A 21,966-nucleotide genomic window follows, 5' to 3' on the forward strand; every position below is an offset into this window, starting at 1 on the left:
TGGTGCTTAAGTATAACACAAAAACTTGCTTGGATGGTTGAATTTCTTCTTTAGAATTGTTCAATTGTTGCCCTAATTTGTTAAATTTCTGCAATTTTGTTTGCGTTGGAATGTTTGTCAGTTTAATGGTAGAGTGAATTAGAGAAGACAAAGGAGAGCTAGAGTGAGTGCTAATTTAATTTACCTATTAAGTGAGTGCTAATTTACCTATTAATTGAGTGCTAATTTACCTATTAATTGTTGAACAAATTGTTGAAGACAAAGGAGAACTAGAGTGAGTGCTAATTTACCATTAATTGATACTTCCTCCGTTATTTTTTACTTGACCCGCTTTGACTTTTACACTATTTATCACCTCTCCTTTGACCGTCTTTTGTGAATGATATATAAAGAAAAATATATTCATATGAGATCTTTTTGAATTTGTCTCAATAAGTACTATCATATAATATACAACTTTTATAATTTTTACTTATGGAGAACTAAAGTTATTATATTGATCGCTAAAGTTTTACATTGGTAAGCGTGATAAAAGAAATAGGTCAAGTAAAAAAGAACAGAGGAAGTATGATTTAGGGGAGATTTGCACTAATTTTTCGTTGGAATGATTTGCCCTGATTTTTCGTTGGATTGATTTGGGGATATTATAGAGGGAAAATTATGGAGCAAAAACAAAAGAGGGAAAAACGCTTAACAGGGCCTGCAAGTAGGGAAAATCTTGAGTCAATGCTTGAAAGTTGGAGTCAATGCCGAAAAAGAGGGGTTAGGTTTCATTAAATAAAAAAAGTGATCGTGGTGTTTTTTTTGGCAAAGAATCGTTTAAAAGGTTTTTTTTTTTTTTTTTTTTTTTTTTTTTTGCAAAATGAGGCATTTAAAAGGTTACTTCTAACAAATTTCCCAAAGAAATAAGAAATGATATTGGTATGAGTAATTCTAGTGTCTTAGGCGTGTGTGTGTATATATATGAACCCACACTTCTTATTGTTATTATTTATGACTTTAAGAGCATATAAAATTCCTAGACATATCTAGTTAGAGCCTGTTCACATTTACTGAACTGAGTTGAACCGAACTGAACTGAACTGAATTGAACTGACTGAATATTTTATGAGAGAAGAAAATTAGGAGCTGAACTGAACTGAACTGATTGGAGTTGAATTAAACTGAACTAAGCTGAAGTAAATGTGAACAGGTCCTTAGTCATGTGCATATAAACAAATTTTATTTAAAAATCTGTCAAAATTTTTATATACACTTGATATATATATCCGAGTGTATATAAAAGGTTTTGAAAATCAGAAATATACAAGATTATCATCATGATTAAAAAAAACCGTTTATCCAATGTCATTTTCGTAAATAAATCAACAACTTTGTTAAATGTGGGACTCTTGATTTATTTGCAAATATGTCATGTCAACTAGGATTTTTTTGTTCATTTATTTATACAAATACCACTTGATAAACGATTTCATTTATCATGATGATAAACTGAAACATCCTCTTGTGAAATACTATACACAAATTATGATGTTTGTAAACCTTGAAAATATCTTAAGTTGAAATTAATTTACACTATTATTCAATCAATTTCATGTATCTACCCTTGTTGGCTTATGCCTATAAAACTAATATTAATCATACGATAAAGATAATCCATCCTTCTATTCCGCTTGAACATCCTGGGAGGCGGACTTATTCATGTGCACAGTAGTGCACGTGACTCATCACTCGTTAAATTAAAAAAAGCAAAAAAAAATTGATGTTTAGTTTGTTTTAGTTTTTTTTTTCAATGAGACCCGTTATTATAGATAATCAGTCTCTTTGATGCTTTTATTGCATTTCATGAGTTTTGCGCTGCTTTCTTTTATAAGTAAAGAGACCAGTTATATTTAAGAACTTGTCTCTTAAGTTATCTCACTTATTTTATTTTTTTTTAATATTTTTTTGCTTCTATTTATATCCAATATGTGTGTAACCAATTTTAATATATTCCCCCAAAGCTTATCAATTAATTAAAAAATCATAAAGTTAAAATGTAATAGTTTTATAGCGCCATTTGTTTGTTACATGCAATGTTATTAAAATTGCGATTCAGATCGTAGAATCGTACAATTCAGATCGTAGAATCGTACGATTCTACGATCCTAATCCACCTAAAAGATGTAAATCGCTGGTAGAATCATTATGTTGTAGAATCGCTCATAGAATCGGTAGAATCGGTTAGAATCGGTGGAATCGGTACCGATTCTACGATTCTATACCGATTCTACTCCTGCAAAAAACCTGATTTTTGGAACCCATAACTTTTGATTCTAGAGTCGGAATTAGGCTTATAATATATCATTGGAAAGCTCTTAAAGTCTGCTTTCTGATAGAATTGGTTTCGTACCTATATCATTTATAGATTTTATGTTATAAAGTAAAGAGTGTAAGGGTGTCATGATTGAACCTAACTTTAATTTAGTCATTGACTTACATATTATTCAATCTAAATCATAATAAAGCTTATGAAACATCAATTTAAATAACTTTTAAGATTCTATCCAACCATTTAAATTTTATGGGCATAAGAATGTATTCATGAGTCTCATGCACTCAACTTTGGTCATATAAAAAACACTTTTATAACATGAGTTTGTTGTAGTTGTCATTCTTTAGCTATCTCGTTAAATGAACTAATTTGACACTTAGTTTTATATCTTTATTGGATTTTTTTTTTATCATGCATGGGTCTCGGGAAAACAACTTTACGAGTCAACAACATTATTTTTTTCATAATTTAACAACAATTGTCGTGTACTCTCATGGTTAAGAATGTGTACCAATAATCCGACTTTATAGTTTATAGTGTATTGTTTGAGTTATGCGCGTGCGAAATTACTTGAAAAACTGTTTTATGTTTGTATGTTAATATTATGTTATTAACAATATATATTATTATCATTCTCATTGCTATAAAATTATGTATGTAGTCATTTGTTACATTTTGAAGCCCAATTTTACATTTTTGGTAGAATCGTACGATTCTACGATTCGATTTTACCGATTCAATTCTACCCCACTCACCGATTCAAAGTAGAATCCCAATTCTGATAACTTTGGTTACATGTTATTTGTAGTACTTTACACTTGTAAGATTGAATTTTTAAGTATTATCTGGTTGTAGTATGGATTTTTGTGTCCTTTTTTTTGGATTTAAATCAATTTGGTAAAATACCATTGTTTTTAAATATAATTTTTGGATTGAAATTAATAATGAAAAAAATTGTACTTTCACAAGCGATCATTAATTGATGATGAATCAACACCTCAGAAATTCTTGATCCGCCACTGACACCCCCCCTTAAATGTATCTTATACACAAACTTAGGCTAACTAAGAAGTGATGCCATGCCCTAGCACAAGTATGAAAAAGTCATAAAATAAGTTAACTGTATTTTCAACTTAATTTAAATTTGTTAATTCTCTGTATAAAACAGTTGAAAACTTGTAATTAGAAATGGTAATTAATATTAAGTGAATATTCGCTAAGCCGCTATACCTGCTTTAAATAAATGGACGAAAATTTGAATTAAATAGATGAAGCGGGTGACGGATGAAACGGGTGATGGATCTGATCGGATGTGGATGATACTTTTTTCACCCGCTAACCATTCGCCCACCTGTTTAACATATATTAAATTTTAAATCTAAGAATTTTAATAATAAAATATGAAATGTCCAAGAAAATTAATTTTTTTTAAACACTGCCAACAAAATTGATCACCACCGCCAACATTTGGTGTGAATGGACAATCGACCCTGGCTTTACTACTTCATCATCCCTTATCCTCCCGACGACCCACAACCCCTTCTGATCGGTGATCGATGACCACTACCTCCCTTACCGGCGACCCACCAAACCCTCCTCTGTGACGACCCACCACCTCCCCTCGCCGGCGGGAAGATGATGGTTTAATATATTTTTTTATTTAAGACAAGCGCGATAACCAGAGCCCAAAATTGATTATCATGCGCGGTAATCGAAGCCTAAAATCGATTACCGTGCATGGTAACCGGTTTTGGGCTACGGTTATCGCGCACGGTAACCGATTTTGGGCTTAAGTTACCAGGCACGGTAACCGATTTTGGGCTCCGGTTACCGTGCACCTTAACCGATTCCATGGTAACTGGAGCCCAAAACCGGTTATCGTGCCTGGTAACCGGTTTAGGCTCCGGTTGGTACGGTTGCCAGAAAAAAAAAAACCACCACCTTTTCGCCAAAGAGGGAAGGTGGTGGGTTGTCTTTAAGGGGGATGTGGTGGGTCGCTGATCAGGGTAGTGGTGGTGGTCAACGCCGGTGAGGATGGTGGTCGTCATCGTCGCCGGTCAATGTGGTGGTGGTGTTAGTCGTCAATTGGGGTGGAGGTGTCAAGGTGTTAGTGATTGGTGGCAAGAGGGAAGATAGTTGTGAAGTACTAAGGGTATGGTTGTCCATTCAAACTAAATGTTGGCGGTTTTGATCATTTTAGATGGCGGTATATTACACCCCCTTTTTTTTATTAATAAAATTTAAAAAATTATTGTATATATAACCAAAAACTAGAGTTTATGTGAGTGTTTTTTTTCTTCACTTTAATACTCATCCATTAGTCATCCGCTTTACCTGTTTTATCCGTAGATGATGGAAGAACATATATGGATGATGGGTGAAGCGGGTGACAGATGGAAGCGATTAGAACAATGGATGGATGTGGGTGAAGCTCCACCTGATCCGAATCCTATCCATTGCCATCTCTACTTGTAATGTTGTTTCATTTTTTTTGATAATTACCTATTTGGCCCCAAAACGTACATAAACATTAAAATTTGGTATGCTTGCTAATGTGACCAAGCTTTGAGAGTGTAAATAGAGCTCATTCTATTCTATGAAATTGTTTAATAATTCGAAAAAAATTGGGTAGAACGAACTCATCGTGAGTCTGCCTACACAAATACAGATTCAACACCAGCTAAAGAAGCGACGGCATATACTGTCCAGGCCGACCACTAGCAGATTCAACACAAGCAGCTTGTTTAAAAAACCTTGAAACTTTCAGGGAATTGGTGACGTAATCGAATGATTGATCTTTACAAGCTATGAGGGAGACATCCATCGGAGCTTCGGCCGGTTTGTACTTTTAAGTTGAGTACAAGCATTGAAATTCTTGCAAAACACCATTAAATGAATAAGCCACTAAAAATATTAATGTCAGATATTATTACTTCTATAAGATTTAGAATATTATTGTCGTGTATTAGAATATAAGATTATTAATGTCATATATTAGAATATTTATTGTCAAACATATTGGACTCACGGTGAGTCCGGTCTTACATAAACCATTCTCGTAATAATTAGTTAATAGATGATTATATTAACTGATTTGGTTAGCTTGTTGTACTAGTTGGTTTGTGTAGCTAGCTGTGATTAGCTGGTTGTGTAAAAGTGTTTGGTAAATAACCGTTAATTATTACTTGTAATTCTTTCAGTGTATGTAATAGCTAAAAAGCTAAATACTATGTATTAAATAAGCTAATTAAAAAAGCTTTTTATTATCTTTTGTTTTTATTTTTATATTTTTCAAAAAGAGCCTTTTGAGTCCAAAAGACATTTTCAGTAAGTAATTGACCTAACACTCAAATTAGTTTATTAATTGATCAAACCTTTAATAGACTTCAGTAAGTTGAAAGCTCTCTAAAAAACTCATTACCAAACACGACCTATTTGTTGTAAGAATTTTTACTTTCCAATCTGAGTTCATTTTTCATTAGAAGCACTTTAACGGTGAATTTCCTTACCTTTCTCATTGCAAAATGTATAGCCCATTGAATTAGACGGAGTTAACTTTTAAGGCCTACGTAATTTTTATTATAAATAAAAATCAACTATCAACACAACAATTCAACACACCAGAAACAACCAATTAATTAAATTCTATCCAAATAAAAAAAAAAAAAATTCAAATACAGTTGAAAAGGTCAACGCCTCTTCCTATCCTAGGTGGCAAGATATTATTGGTTGATAACCTAATGCGTATTTTGCTCCCCACCTATTTTCACTACTTTTTTAAGAATTAGATTTATTTTAATTATAATATTTACTACAACATTTAAGGTATTAATTAATCAAAAGACAGCAAATATTCTTTCTCTGATCCCTCTTTCTTTCTTTGTTTTCAATCACCTCTCCCACCTTTCTTGTTTGGCTTCATATATTTCTCATTTCTCTATACATCTCTTATTTTTGTTATTCTTTTCATCGATGGAGATTTAGAGCTTCATTATCTTGTTGATCTCAGCAAAACCAAGGAATTTTTGAGATAAGAGGTACTTATATTTCGCAACACCTTTTTATTATCCATTTGTTCATTGCATTCATGTCTTAAAACTCTGTTACGTCGTATGAAATAAAAAATTTATCCCCTAACCTCCTACTTCATCTCCTCAGGCACATTATTCTTCCATTTTTTGAGAATTAGGCCTACCAAGGAGGATCTAGCTCTTTTTAGTATGTTGCAAATTTTGCATTGTTTTAATATTATCCTTTAAAGAAGATTACGTTTTGTTGTGATATGTTTTGATGAATAAGGTTGTTGTTTGAATAACATTTCTTAATAACATCCAAATGATACAATGATCATTAATCTCTTTATTTTATGGAACAATTTTTATTTTTATTAAAAAAAAAACATTTTACAATTAAATGTTGAATTTTATGTTAAAATGTAACAACTATGTATCAATTGTATGGCCTAAATTCCATTGATTTTGTTACTTTTTTTTTTTCCTCCATACCAAAAGACCAATGCTGAAACAGGATCATATCTTTGTGCATGACTTATTCCTCTTTTTTGACTTTGACAAATTGATTACTCTTTTTTAGATTTTTCTTTCACTATAATATATACTATATTAAAAATGCACCAATTTCATCATTCCATAAAAAGTGATGCAATATCATTTCAATTATAAAGGTGCAATTTTTGCAATGAAAACAAAATTTTGCTAACCGATTTGTTTCTTTATATGGTATCAGAAAATGTTATGATGGATGTTTGTGCCATTTAAGAAAATGGACTAATAACAAATCACAATAAATTACAATGACATTAAAAGAAAATTGGTGTCTCTAGAAAAAGAAAAGTCTCCCCAATGTCTTGAATTCTTGATACATGATTGTTATTTGTATGTACTTAAACAATTGTTTTAGTGCAATAATGCCAATAAGTGTTTTCCTTATAAAGAAATATACTGAGTTTATAGTATGAATTGATCATTAGTGTGTAGGATTTCATTCATTGTATTAAAAGATTTTCCTATTAATTTCCTCGTCTTTACTTGTGAGTTTCAAAAAATTATACATATGAGCTATATAACGTAAGAGTTTAAGCTCTCACATTAGTTATTAGGTCGGGAGCTTCAGACAAAGTTATTAGTACGTATTTATATAGACATGGTTCAAGATAGCAAGATTTTACCATAAAAGTCATAAAATTATTATATACATTTGGGAATAAGCTAGGTGCAGTTTCTCTAATTTAAATTTAAAAAAAAAAAAAAGTCTTGAGTTCTTGAATGATATGTGAGTAAATAAATGTGAGGGAATACACTTAGAAAGCTAGAGCGAGGTACACCCAATTGCATAATACATGCTCGAAAATAATTATGTGCAAGCGACTAGGCGTGCAAGTGTGCAACCTATACTCTCAGGACAAAAGGAAGATTACATAGCCCATTGAATATATACCATTTTAAATTTATAGTTCTGTTTGTAGGTGTGAAGCATGATTATGCATAATTGGTCATCATACAACAACTAACAACCAACATTTGAAAATCACAAAAAATGATTTTTAAGAACTTGATTGTTAATTTATAATTGGTCAAAAAGCATAGTAGTGGTAACCATGTGTGTGTATATATATATATATATATATATATATATATATATATATATATATATATATATATATATATATATATATATATATATATATATATATATATATATATATATATATATATATATATATATATATATATATATATATTCTTTCAGGAGAAAAATGAATGTCAATGTTGATCATGTCTGCCTTATTCTCCAAATTTCTGCATTTACCTTCATTAATATATTTAACCTGGTTTATTATACTGATAATTCTTCTTCTTTTATAAAACATTTCTTACAAAATAAATTAAGCTACTATATATATGCAGGTTGAGTTTGAATTTGATAATTAAAAGAGAAAATTCATGGCAACATTAAGGGGAAGTGGTGGTGGAGGAAAGGAAATAAAGAGAGGAACATCTCCTTCAAGTTCTGTTATCAAGAAATCTCCTAAACCTTCATCATCTAATCCTAATGATGAAAAAACCAGTTCAACTTCAGACACCAGCAAACCTGTCCCTAACTATCTCAAACCTACCATGAGCTCGAGTCTTGACTTCTCGAGGATTCCTAAGAAATCGAGCACAGAGGCCTCTGCCCAAAAACCGGCTCTCAATAGGAGGAGGTCCTTTGAGCGCCCCCCACCTGCATCCCAAGTCAGTAAGGCCATTTGCGGTCCTCCTGCAGGGACTCGTGACATTAAGCCTCAACGATCAACTTCCTTCTCGAATAAAACAGTCACTCCTTCTGAGTCCTCTTCCTCCTCTACAAAGTCATCCTCAGAGAAAAGCTATGCTAGGGCCTCGAGTTTGAAGGATAGGAAGGTAGGACCTCAGATGACTAAGTCTTGGAGTATCAAAAAGAGTACATTGTCATCACCAAGTACCAAAAGGGAGCCTACATCATCATCTTCCTCTTCTACTAAGAAGCCTCCTAGAAGTGTGACTTCTGAATCAAGTGTAGACTGTGAGAGTCGATCAGTTGATCGTTTGGTTATTGAGGATGAGTTTGTGAACATTGATGACAGTGAGGTTCAGTCTCTTCCTGAGATGTCAGAGATGCCTGACAGCAATAGTGAGCTTGCTGACCCTACTGATGTAGAGATGAAGGAACTCGAACATGTTGAAGAGGATCCAAAGGAAAGCATTGTAGAGGAAGATCATCAGCCTCATCATGAGGATAAATTGACAGTTGTTGAACAGGTAACGGAGGAGCCTGCAGCGGTCTTGGAGGAAGCTGCAGCAGAACAGGAGAGTGAAAAATCCGAAGATCAGAATCAGACTGTCGAAGAAGTATCAGTTGATAATCAGCCAAAGGTTGAGCCTGCAGAAGAACAGAATCTGGCAGAGGATGCAGAGGATTACGAAGATGACTCTGACATTAAGGTACTAGAAGTGGATCCCCTTGAAATAAAAGTGGAAGAAACAAAGAAGGAAGAAGTAGAGGAACCAAAGGAGCCAGAAGCCGAAAAGAAAGAGGAAGAGGAAAAAACAGAAGCAAAGGATGAGAAGCCGGTTGAGGAAGCTGTCAGCAGTCCGCCTGCAGACACTGCTGCTGCACCTGTGAAAAAACAGGCTGCAGCAGCCGAAAAGAAAGAAAAGCAAGATTATAATGATGTGATTGAAGAGACTGCATCTAAGCTTATGGGAACCAGCGGCTCAAAGAGGCCGAACAAGGTTTTGGCCTTAGCTGGTGCATTTGAGACTGTCATTTCTTTGCAAGACACTAAAAAGGGCTGATCATCATCCTACTTATACATTGGAGTCGATTTCGAGTTGCTCGGGGTGAGAAGAAGAGAATTGGTTTTATTCATTAATTAATTTGTCTATTACATTTTCCCTTTTATTGTTTTTCTTTTACTGGATTAGACCAGCTGTTCTTTGAGGTTGGAATTAATTGGGAAACAGTTTGCTTTGCTTTTGTACAATGTCTTCCTTTTAATTTCAATTTTTGTTCTTTTCATCTTGGGTTTTGTTAAAAAAAAAAAAAAAAACTTTTCATAGATTATTTCAAGGAAAGGCGAAAACAACTTAGAAATTCATATATAGTGAAGAGTCCAGAAATTTTTACTAGTCTTTGTATCGATGTATTGTTTGAATTATGATCAGTTGAAATGAAACATTTTTGTGATTATGCAACTCCTTGACTCAGATTTAACTCCTCCTTTGAAATTAATTAGCAATTTCAGCTTAAAAGTATAGGGATGAAGTTATGATATATTTACAAGACAAATAACAAAATTATTTAAACAACGGGATCAGGGAAGAAACAAAGAGAAAAATCGAATGCAAGAAACAATGAAGAAACAGAAAACATATACACGTGGTTCACCAACAATGTGTTAGCTATGTTTACATACAGCGGAAAACAAAATTTTAAGGCATGTATCAACACAGGGTAAAATATAAGGATGACATAAAAAAAATGACAAAAGATCATAAGGTGAAAACAGATAATACATCATACATTCATACATATATTTATATAGATCCATTTACTAATATAACATTATTTATAGGCATAATCTAATACTGTATTTTCTCATAAAATTCAGGGGAAAAAAAAAATTCAAAAATTCATATCCTAGAGTTTGTAACACTATTCTCCAAATTACTAACATTGTCATTATTATTACAATATCTAAGCTCCAAAGAAATCTGTCTTTCCATCCGAAGTTGACGATGAAAATTCTCAATAAACAAATCAGCCCTTCTATCAATATCTTCAGTACCATAATTATTATTATAACTCATCCTTCCAAAACTTCTAAACGAACACAAATCGCGTCTATTATCACAACCATTGCTTTCTCCATTGAATAACACATCTTCAGAACATCCATTGTATATTCCCAACTCATCATTAAAGCTCAAATGACGTGTGTAACGTCTTCTAGCACTCGATGGAGCTCGTAGGATCGAGATCAAGCTCCATTGGCTATACTTAAACGTCGAACTTAAGATAACATTAAGCTTCTTAACAGCCCTTCTTAGCTTGTTTAGCAAAGACAATTTCTTGGTAGCATTGTTATGAGTCATTTTTTGTAAAGGAATTATTTGTGTACAAGCTAAGAAGTGATGGAATATATATAGGATTACTACATAAATAAGAAAGAGAAAAAGTTTGTGAGAGAAGTTACTCGGTTTAAATGAGAGAAGCGTGTTGAAAATTCTTTGATAAAATAATGAGATAAGTTGTACTTAGATTGAAGAGGGATTTATGTGTAACTGATTATTAAAGTGAACGTTAAGAAATAAATAAAGGGTTGCCACATTTTCTTTATATTGAGAGCCTTGTAAGTTTCAATCTTAATCTCAATGCAAAATCTTTCATTTTTTTTCCTTGATTTGCGAAATTACTGTTTGATTGTTTGGTAAAACTACAATATGTGTAACCAATCTTACATATGATGAGGGTTTAATTGTAAGGAATTGAAGTGAAAAGGTTTAGAGATTAAGTAACTAAACTGTGGGAGTGACACAATATAGTTTGAGACGGACTTATTTGTAATGCGACGTGTTATTTAGGGTCTTAAGTTGTAAATTACTTCTAGATAAGAATAATAAGATAATACAAATGCTTTTCTTGTTGTGTATGTAAACAGATAATACTCGTAATTTCATATACTTCTAGAATATTTGAAAATTTTGTGATTAGTTTTCACAAAATATGGCAATTGAATAAATTACACTCTATCGACTTTAAAAAATTTGATTAACATATTGTATTCTTAAAATTAGTGGTTCAAACAACGTGACAATTAATTAACGATAAAATTCCCCCAAAAAAAAAAAAAAAAAAAGGGTAAACAGAATGAATGATACATAGTAGTATGATATACCTTAGCCGTTAAGAAAATCAATACATCATGGTGATATTGATCGACTAAAATTAGCTCAAAAACTAATGGCTAACACCGCCAAGATTGTTTGGATAACAACATATTTTACTACCTTTTAGGCTACTTTCCCCTCTTTCTTTCCTTCTTTCTTTCAATAACTTTCATTTTTTGCTTAAGATTTTGATTGAACGAGATGTACGCAAAATAAGACATATGGACAACCATGCAAGACATTCTCATACTTTGGTTATGTTTGTAAGAATCAAATATCCAAGTCATCCCTTTTTTTTTTTTTTTTTTTTTTTTGGAAAGAAAAAATTACTTGCTTCTTTATTATTAAAAAGGTTAAATATCAAGTGTTATTGTATGCATTGGCATTTCATCCTAGAAAAAAGGACGGGAAAAAAAAGGAAAAAAAAACCTCCTTTCACAATAAGTTATTGCTTGTTAGATTTTGCTGAAAATCATACATCAAACTAGTCCGATTTCTGTTTAAAAAAAAAAATCTTAATTTGTTCTTTTCATCACCCTTTAATTATAAAATTAGACCACGTTGAAATGTTATTACTATATGTAACCAATGTAGGTAAACCTTTTGTTTTATGCCAATGATTCCTAAAATTATTTAGTTTGAACTACTAGTTATGTAGATGATTGCAAAATGTTACAGGAAAGTGAGGTATATTATGAGTTTATGAAGGTCTTACATATAGTGAAGAATTTTGTCCTGACAATTTTGAAGCAGGCTTATTATCAATAAGCTTGTGTAATTGCTCAGAAGTAAACACTCCAACAGGCCTAGAGCCGGAAGAACTGTACATGTTGCTATATGTTACAACTATCACCATCTTGTACCGTTTCTCCAATATTTGGTTGATCACACGGCCAGCGGAGGTTGAGGCTGCCACATAAGGAGGAGGGCTCTTCATCATTGCTGATAGTGGTTTATTTAGCTGCACCATCATATCAAACGCACAAATCAAAATTAACAATGCCGAACTCTGAAAGTAGCACAGAACCACACATCCACACTATATGAATACTATCTGTAGACTTCCCAGTAGACAGGTTCAGAGCAAGTGACTCAAGGCTAATAAAGCATTTTAGGACAACATCATATCTAAGTCTTTCACTCTTTCATACAGAGTACTTGAGAGGTCACAAAGCAACCTGAGTTACCTGACCTAAACCCAATTGTACCCGAAACTGGATGACCCAACCCAAAAGTAAATATGATTAGAATGGATGAGCATAAGCAGATAGGCAAATCAGTGAAAGTTTTTCACACAAAAAAACATACATCTGTACAGTCTTCGCGGTGCAGTAGTCCCACACAATTGCCCCAATCATCTATGATGGGCACAACTGATTCCTCCAGAAAACGCATGGTCACTTCCTTAAGCATTAAGGTAGCTTGTAGAGGACGAGCTTCTTCAAATGGAATCATGATGCTTTCCACTGTATCATCTACTGATACCTATTAGCAGAAAAAGTTCAAATACATGAAGCACAAGTGAGTTAGCTACCGGCATTGATGTACAGGAACGGTGAACTATCACAATCATTCATGTTCATCATCCATTTAGGTGACCAAGGGCATCACCAATCAAAAGGTACAGCAAACACAACTAAATCTATGCCATTAACCAGTAGAAACAAAAGCAATTAAAAAAAAAAAAAAAAAACAGAAAACCTACACAAGTTAAAGATGACAAATCAGTAAATAAATTCTAGTCTCTTCAAGTTCAAGTTAAGGATTTGGCTGAGTTGTTAAAATGAATGTTGATACTTCGTGGCAGCTGTCTTCTATAGGCGTGGCAAGTGATCATACAGAAATATGGATATGAGGAGCTAGTCAAAAAAGTGTACAATCTCCTAAATTTATGTATTGGGTCTGTAGAGCTTCTCCTTAATTTTATACTTGGTACAAATCATATGTTTCTACAAACAAAAAAGTACAAGTTTCTTCATTTGAATATGTAAATATATAATAATGTTTCCGTGTCATATCATTATGACCACTGACTCTTAAGACAGTTCTAGAGTATTAAACAGCCAGTATCATAAATAGCTTGTATAAATAATACCTACGATCAGCAATGAAGAGGAACAAAAAAAAAAATCATAGCAATCATATTAGACTATAAGAAATACTATTCTATTTCATAAAAAAAATCAATAATGCAGAAGGCTGAGTCAAATACCCAAATCTAGTAATCCCAAGATTCCCAACTCCCAAGAATGTGTAAAGCAGAGAAGCACAACATACCTGGGGCAGAATATAGGGATAAAATATGGACCGGTCAAAGCCCAACAAAGCCTCAAGGCGTAAAGCTGCCTGCATTTCCATAGACATATCAACATAACTAGAAAATAAGAAAAGTAATAGCAACAAATTGAGACTTCTAATTATATTTAGTTTAACAGTTTCTACAGAAAGAAAATAGGAATTATGATGTGAAATATTAATCTATATATATAATATTTGTTTCTGAACAATATATGCATGCCATTTGGAACCCCCTCATTCACTTGAAATTTTCCATGTCATTCACTCAGCAAGAGACATGTGCTACAACAGACAATAAAACGTTCTTATAGTAGGAATTGAACATGGGATCTGGCCAACAAGACCTAAATAAGAAGTCTCACCATATCAGCTTTATATCGCTATGCTAGGTGAGTGTTAATTACATCCTCTGTTTATTTTTCATTGCAACGTTTCTAATTTCACGATAGTCAATGCATAACTTCAAGCATTAATAACTTTGATTAATCATCAAAGACAATCAAACCAAGGTGTGTGAATAGTGAAAGTTGAAATGTTGTAACTAAGAATAAACAGATGAATCATGCACTAATTTCATCAATTATTCTTATGCTATATGGTAATTTCAACTAGATATTGATTGCAAGACATCATAAATTTGTTAGCAAATAACTTGGCAACTGTATGGTTTCAAACAGATAAATATATACTTTGGATAATGATCAACAAAATATATAAGCCAAAGTCAATAATATGACCTCCAAATGTTAGGCCAATGGCCACACACTAGTCGAGGTACTAATAAAATGCAGGAAATGATTCATCCCAGACATGGTTGCCCAAAAATTTAACTGATACACCCCGCCCCCTAGGCAATCCCTCTTTAGTAAAAAAACCCTGTTTATCTATATAGGGTTGGGTGATTGAATTAGTACAAAAGAAATATAATGTTAGTAATACTCACCAGGCCACCAGGACTTGTCCAAGATAGCCCTTTCCATCTAGCATTAACATTTGAAAGTATCTGAACAGCAACTTCAACCTGGCAAGATACAAAAAAACAGTAGCAGAGTAAACAACTATTTGTAGGATGGTAAAAAAGGATAGAAACTCTACGCATGGGAACTTTCTTCTCAGTAAGAGCAAAACAAATACTCTAGATCAGTAACAGGGCATAAGAACCTGGCCAGCATTCAAAGCAGCTTCCATTAGAAGGTGATCAGCTGCTTCCTGAGATGCAGGAGTGATGGTTCCTGAGGTATCCAGCCACATGCGATTGTGTAAGTTCTTCACCATAAAAAAATCACCAATGTGAGCCAAAGCACACATCAAGGAAAGATAAAGGTGAGGCTTTGGCCGCAGTTCTGAATTTTCTCCTGCCTTCTTTAATATCTTCCCGAACACACATAGAGCATCTGAGAAAGCAATTGATGTTTACTTGTCACATACTAATTGCATATTACAACAGGAAACTATGTCTCCACATTGGAGGAAACCCAAAAACCAGGAAGGCAGGAACAACATAAAGTTGCTCAGCAAACAAAAGATTTCTCTCCCTCGACCCCAAGCCATGCAGAAAAAAATAATAATAATAAATAAATAAATAAATAATAAAAAAAATCAATGAATCTGGTAAAGAATGAAGATGTATTTAACTCCGTATCACAACAGAAGGTGATGATTTCAAATTCTACAAGGATTCATGGTGAAATCATTGCAATTGCTTTTTATTCACCAACCAAGCTCTCTGTCATTGTCTAACGAGTCTTGCTGTAGCAACTTTCCTGTTTCTATCAGATTCAAGCTTGAGAAATAGTCCAATTCAGGGGACCACTGAAAAATTTCAGCCAAGGTCACATGGCAGAATTTGGAAAACAGTATAGTTGGAAAACTTTACAAGGTCCAACGAGGGCAACGACTAAAGAATAACCAACCCTATAAGACTATCAAAAACCAATATGACAGGAAATTGGACGGTGGCTAAGGTATAGCAATTATAGCATCATAAGCCTCTAAGCTTTGGGGCAAGGGATTTATCCATCTTAGTTACTTGGCTCCTCACATTCCTGTCCCATATCTCCATTTATAACAGATCCTAGATCCTACAGTTTTCACTCTTTATGAGACAATCTGAATACAATTCACAAGCAATGCTTACCACAGCCCAGTACAGACTTAATGACTGCAGGGCTTGGGAGGATCAACAATATTTGATTAAGATTAGAGACCACAAAGTAAGTGAAAAACATTCAGAGACTTCTATCAAATTATTGGAGTATCCTTTCATGCCTCAATGTCATTAACGATATATGTAGGATAGGATCCTAGGCCTTCTAGCAAAATGAGCATTGATGAAAGAGACCATTGCGCATAGGTTGATACATTCTAGTAACTACAACAAGCCCAGAACTGAAACTAGTTATTAAATAGCATTATTACATTACCCTTGAAGCAATACTCTTACCTAAGTTCAATGAACAGATGTAATCCATTTTGAAATCAAAAAAAGTTGTATAAAGAAACAATCATCCCAACAATTATGTTTACTCAAAGTGCAATTCTGAGAAATCTCATACCATTTCCAGCAAGGTCACAAACTGGGCTTGCTCTGAGCAACATGAAATATTGATCTTAAGGGAAGAAAATTAGTAAAAATTATAGGTGCATATTGGAGAAATTGTCTAGCCTCTTCCCTACCCTACATTTCACTTCCCAATATACAGTAATAGCGAAAGGTTGCATGTTAGATCAGTAAAAAAGTACTATAAATTTGGAATTTACATCAACCAAGGGAAAATTAGCAGTATGCCAGTATCACATAAATTGGCACTCTAGATCTTAAAAGTTGTTGAACAGAAGCTAATGTTTTGTCACCAAACCCTGTTTTTTTTAAGTATTATCAATAAGCCTAGCATCAGCAGAACTTTTCAAATTTGGTTTAGGTCATACCATTGATTAAACTGCAGCTTAGCAGAGCATCAACAAGTGTAGTATAGGCAACTCGGTCAGTAGAAAACTTTTCAGAAGTTTGCATTTCCAGCATTATCTTCTGAACCAGATGGATATCTTTAGCAAGTGCAGCACCCTGTAAACAACAATTGTAAGTAGCAAAGATACAATTCAAAACTAGAACAAACAACACTTACAGTCTAGACAGCATGGAGAACTTCCAGAAAAGGTTATATAAGGTAAGTATACTTGGCATAAAAAAAAAAAAATTAAATAAATAAATAAATAAAAAGATAAGTACACTGACCTTCAATAGAGTAGTATATGTTACATTATCCGGAAAAAGATAATCGAAATTGTACTTCAGTGCAGCATCCTGAAAAAGAGGGGAGATATGAGTAACTGGTTGCATACTCTCAGGCTCAGCATGATATTGAAGCTCTAAACTGGCCTTTCAACACTTTCTTAAGACCTTCATTTCCTCCAAATACTGCATTGCAGAATCCAGTTTTTCTGTCTTCACTGCAGCAAGGATAAGCATATTATAGGTAAGCTTATCTGGTTTTAAGCCTTGGCGTAACATCTCATCATGTACAGTAAATGAAGCCTCGGGAGAGCCTGAACTTATGTATCCCTGAAATAAGAGGGGATGGTTATTGCCAAGGCAGGAATTTATTAATAAGTTTATGACTATTATATGTACTTTGTATATATCAGAGACATTGTCCAGTTAAAATAGAAAAAAGTAAAGAGTGCTAAAACAATAAAGAAACAAAAGAAGGAACATAAAGCAAATGTATATATTCCTATTGATTAAGAAGATAATTTCAGTATCACACCTTCATTAACAAGTTGTATATCAAGATTGAAGGGCTCCCGCCTTCATGGAACACAAATCCATAGCGTGCAAGAAGACCATTGGCACGGCGTAAGTCTCCTGCAATAAACTATTGCGAACATGAAAACGTTGTCCAGGAAATTCTTAATTCAAACTTATAGCATGTCATTTTTTCAAGTTCAACTGGGAAGAGTTGACGGAGTAAAACATAAATTTAGAAATTTAATGGTGCTCCATTAAACCAGCTGCCATTGTTACCCACTCACATTGTCACATCTCCCTACAAATATGAGTAAGTTTCCACAAAAAGAAGAAAACAAGCAAAGTAATATCTCTGTAGGTTGAAACTCTCAATGTATCCCCACTTTAACTATGCTCTAATAACAGAAAAAATTACATAAGAGGAATCATACAGTGCATTTTTAACCTTTGAGAATTTTAGAGTTGAAATGGTCAGAGAAATATAAAGCAGTGAATTTCAGCAACATCCAAACAAGACAGCACCCACCCTTCCAAACCTTTGCAAAAAAAAGGAAGGAAAAAAAAAAAAAAAAAAAAAACCCCTCTATGCTAAGGGGTATAAGTAATATTTTTGTTGATTTCACAGCAATAGTGACTGCGGTTGAGGCCTCCAGCACTGATCACAGAAGATATCTATCACACTGAATGACTTCATACTTGGTGTAGTAAAACTTTATAATCTCGTCTCAATCGGTAACAAAATATTTTGTATATAAGTCTGTCTATGGATTACAGAAAGTTAAAGACTAAAACTCATACAAAAATTAAAAAACTACAGGTACATCAACCATCGCTAGGCCAACTTTGGGGGTAACAGGTAAGAATTTTAAAAGAGCAATAAAGGGAAGAACAGTTGAATATCATTTAGTGCATGAAATACTACCTGCATCAAGAAGAGCATTAAGCAAACCGTGGAGAAGTGATGCTGATAATTCTGGATTCCCAATGGCACTACCTCGCTCCACTGCTTCAAGGAGTTGAAATGCTTCATCAATTCGTCGAGCCTTACCCAAACCCTTCAGTTACATCAAAATTTATTTAGGGAATCCATGCTTGATAAGTTATATACAAATGGTTTGTTAAGGAATCCCTCAATCATATTTCAGATCTTTAAATCAGCTCTGTCTCACATCTAATTGAAAATTTTCCCCAAAACTCAAACACTTGAAAACCATGAATCCATCATTTAATTATATTTCCCAAAGGACCAAATATATAAATTTAAGCAATAGCTTAAGTTTGGGACATTCAGGATTTCAGATTGTTCATTTATCAAAGTTAAAATAACGGTTCTTCATGTTTTATTTTTTAAAACTTCCTACAAGTGTGTAAAGACACACAGTTCACTAGAGACGTCAATTCCAAAAAATATACGTAGTATATATCAGCATTGACCAAACTCACCAAAGAAGTTTCGGCCCAGTGGTCAAGACTGAAATATCAGATACCTTAGGTCCCATGTCGGAGTCCTAATACAGACTTGTGGGCCGTGGCTTAACATGTAATCACGATCAAGGTATATGCTTCAAATTATGCCTACCTCATGAGTCGTGACAAAGTCACATCATAAACCTTCATCTCCCACTTCCACCACCCTCCTCCCCATCAAAAAAAGGAGGGGGGACCCCTTGATTCCCTCCAAAAAAACCATTGGATGCATCATGCATGTATGGTTTAGACATCAAACAACACAATACTCCTACTACCTAACCTGTACGTTTGAAGGACTTCAAGCACCCTAACCCCTTTACAATGTAACTACAAATTGTATGAAGTATACATGCATATGGGATTATAGGGTCAAGGGCTTTTTCCCTATAATATCTCGCTGACCACACTTTAATCAGGAACAAGGGTAAGAGAATGGATTTCAATCAAATGGCATGAGAGGCAGACTAAGGTAGATTATCCATCAATCGACTTCAATTATTATTCCATGATTTGGTATCATGTATCATGCTTATTTACATGCCGCCATCCTTAAACTTCGAACCATAGAGTTACTTAACAAGATCATCTCATAAGTCATAATTAGTACTAATTCTATAAAAGGAAATTACTTTATAGGTCAATTGGTATACAACATACAACCATGAAATGATCAACCTTGATGAAGCAACTAAAACAGCCCATAAAATTATATGAAGTAACTACGCAAGTAAGATTCAATACCTTCAACAAAGTACCATAAGAGACACTATCAACACGGCAACTCCTTGACTTGGACATTTCATCAAACACCTTAAGTGCAGAATCAATGTCACCACAATGAACACAAGCCTCTAACACTGCATTCATCACAATTGTATTAATCCCTCCATATCTTTTCTTCGCTACCTCAATTTCTTCAAAAACCTACACAAAAAACAACCCAAATCACAAAAATTACCAAAAACCCACGTCAAATTACAAAAAACCCACTTTAACTTTCAACTCAAAATTCACATCTATACCAGAAAAAAAAAAAAAAATGGGAAATTCACAAAAATTAGAACCTGATTGAGTTGCCTGCGACGAGTTAACTGAACAATGCGAGAAGTAAGACGCTTGAGATTGGATTTGCGGGGTTTTTTAGGAGAAAGATTATTGAAGATTGGAGAAAAATGGGTATAAAAATGATAATCATTTTGGGAAGAAATAGAGGGGAAATGGGTAGAAATTGAAATGAATTTATGGGTTGGAAATTTGGAAATTTGAGAATGCATTTTATGAAATTGAAGCTAACCCATTACCCATAATCGGAATCTGAAGAAGTTTGGAGAAACAGAAACAGAGATAGAGAGAATCTGGAGAAGAAGATAATGCTGATGAAATTGGCGGGGAATTGTGGGGTCCAAAACACCTTTGCTCAACTGTTGGAGTGTAGTGTTTACTGTTTACTGTTTACTGTTTAGAGACAGACTACTGTGCTTTGTGAATTGTGATGATGTTTTGTGAACCATAAAATTCAAGATTTTTATTACGAAAAAATTAATAAGCCATTAAGGTTCGAGGAAACGAACCAATATACTTACGAAGTATATATTTAAGGTTATTACCGATCTTACTAGCATGTGATTGAGCTACATTATTACATGTCCGTTTAATATGGAAAAAAAACAAATTAACCAATACAACATATTCAGAATAACTACCTCCACTCCATAGTGTTTGTCACTTTTTGTACAGAGTAGTTTATATTCCACGTCTTATCGGCAACATAAGATATGATTATTTATAAAAAACTTTAAAAGGTTACCTAATATTTTGGAGTTATACACTTAAATTAATCTACTAAAATCACACATGAATATTTACTACTAAATTGACACATTTCATAGATTAATTAATTTAGCTTGATGAATATTTGTGGGTAAAGAATATCCTATTAAAGTAACACCTTTCACTGTTGTTAATTCAATTTAGCTTTACAGGTCAAAGCATTGAGAATGACGATATAGAAAGATAAGGCAACGTCAGGGGTTAATCCTATAACCTTGATATCACGAAAAACATGAAGCTTAAACCTTTGAAGGTAGGCTATTTTTTCCCCAAAGAAAGGGAGGCTTGCATATGAAACCAGCCTTTTGGAAGTATAACGTGCATAAATTAAAGTGTTAGACTGTTAGTTACAGCTTACAGACTTACATATATTACAAGTGACCTAGTGAAAGGATTGCGTTAATTAAGATAACAAGTGATTAAAATTTTCAAGCAAAATTATTAAAAAACTAGCTCATTTCTCAACTAACCAATCTTGTTATATATGCACTCAACATATATGATATTTTTTGGACAAAATTATTGAAAAGGAAACGTAAGATGGAAATCATGGAATAGAATTGAAAATTGACAAACCAAAAGGCCAAAAACCCACTGCCCTTATTAGTTAAATTACTCCAATACTCCGTATTATAGTCGTTGTATTATGAAGCCTTGCAATATTAGCCCTAGGTCTTAATACTATACATGACATCAGCAATCACTTTTAAATTGTCTTAAAACAAGACTTAAGAAAATTTATGCATTTATGAAGCAAAGTCTTGAATGGAGTCTTGAAAATTCAAGATCCAACTTTAGACTCATCTTAATACTTGATGCTGTATTTTTTCTTTATATGTATACCTATTAAGTGTTTATAAATTCCAAAAATTTAT

General features: G+C 33.4%; 3 protein-coding genes across 3 annotated transcripts; 1 reads left to right on the forward strand and 2 right to left on the reverse strand.

Moving 5' to 3' along the window:
- Nucleotides 1-5,465: 5,465 nt before the first annotated feature.
- Nucleotides 5,466-9,836, forward strand: LOC110705366 (nucleolin-like). Its single transcript, XM_021883214.1, has 2 exons — nt 5,466-6,351; nt 8,242-9,836. Exon 2 carries the CDS (start codon nt 8,278-8,280, stop codon nt 9,649-9,651), a length of 1,374 nt encoding a protein of 457 aa, XP_021738906.1. The 5' UTR covers nt 5,466-6,351; nt 8,242-8,277; the 3' UTR covers nt 9,652-9,836.
- Nucleotides 9,837-10,488: 652 nt separating this feature from the next.
- Nucleotides 10,489-10,950, reverse strand: LOC110705808. The gene has a single exon (XM_021883741.1). It carries the CDS (start codon nt 10,948-10,950, stop codon nt 10,489-10,491), a length of 462 nt encoding a protein of 153 aa, XP_021739433.1.
- Nucleotides 10,951-11,719: 769 nt separating this feature from the next.
- LOC110705365 (pentatricopeptide repeat-containing protein At5g10690-like) lies at nt 11,720-20,936 on the reverse strand. The gene is made up of 12 exons (XM_021883213.1): nt 20,326-20,936; nt 20,003-20,185; nt 18,714-18,846; nt 17,811-17,908; nt 17,444-17,605; nt 17,279-17,347; nt 16,972-17,107; nt 15,205-15,437; nt 14,987-15,064; nt 14,023-14,091; nt 13,054-13,230; nt 11,720-12,706 (listed from the first exon to the last, which is right to left on the reverse strand). The coding sequence occupies exons 1-12, from the start codon at nt 20,533-20,535 to the stop codon at nt 12,446-12,448; spliced, it is 1,809 nt and encodes a 602-aa protein (XP_021738905.1). The 5' UTR covers nt 20,536-20,936; the 3' UTR covers nt 11,720-12,445.
- Nucleotides 20,937-21,966: the final 1,030 nt, after the last annotated feature.

Source organism: Chenopodium quinoa, unplaced genomic scaffold (genome assembly GCF_001683475.1).
Source record: "Chenopodium quinoa cultivar QQ74 unplaced genomic scaffold, ASM168347v1, whole genome shotgun sequence".
NCBI lineage: Eukaryota > Viridiplantae > Streptophyta > Magnoliopsida > Caryophyllales > Amaranthaceae > Chenopodium > Chenopodium quinoa.

What these genes read in the sequence shown, in the direction of transcription:
- LOC110705366 (XM_021883214.1), top strand. Translation starts at nt 8,278, where the DNA reads ATGGCAACATTAAGGGGAAGTGGTGGTGGAGGAAAGGAAATAAAGAGA.
- LOC110705365 (XM_021883213.1), bottom strand. Translation starts at nt 20,535, where the DNA reads ATGCATTCTCAAATTTCCAAATTTCCAACCCATAAATTCATTTCAATT. An exon ending in TAATGCTCTTCTTGATGCAG is followed by an intron (nt 17,909 to 18,713) that starts GTAGTATTTCAT and finishes AGTTTATTGCAG; the next exon opens with GAGACTTACGCCGTGCCAAT. An exon ending in AAGCTGCAGTTTAATCAATG is followed by an intron (nt 15,438 to 16,971) that starts GTATGACCTAAA and finishes TTGCTTTCTCAG; the next exon opens with ATGCTCTATGTGTGTTCGGG.
- LOC110705808 (XM_021883741.1), bottom strand. Translation starts at nt 10,950, where the DNA reads ATGACTCATAACAATGCTACCAAGAAATTGTCTTTGCTAAACAAGCTA.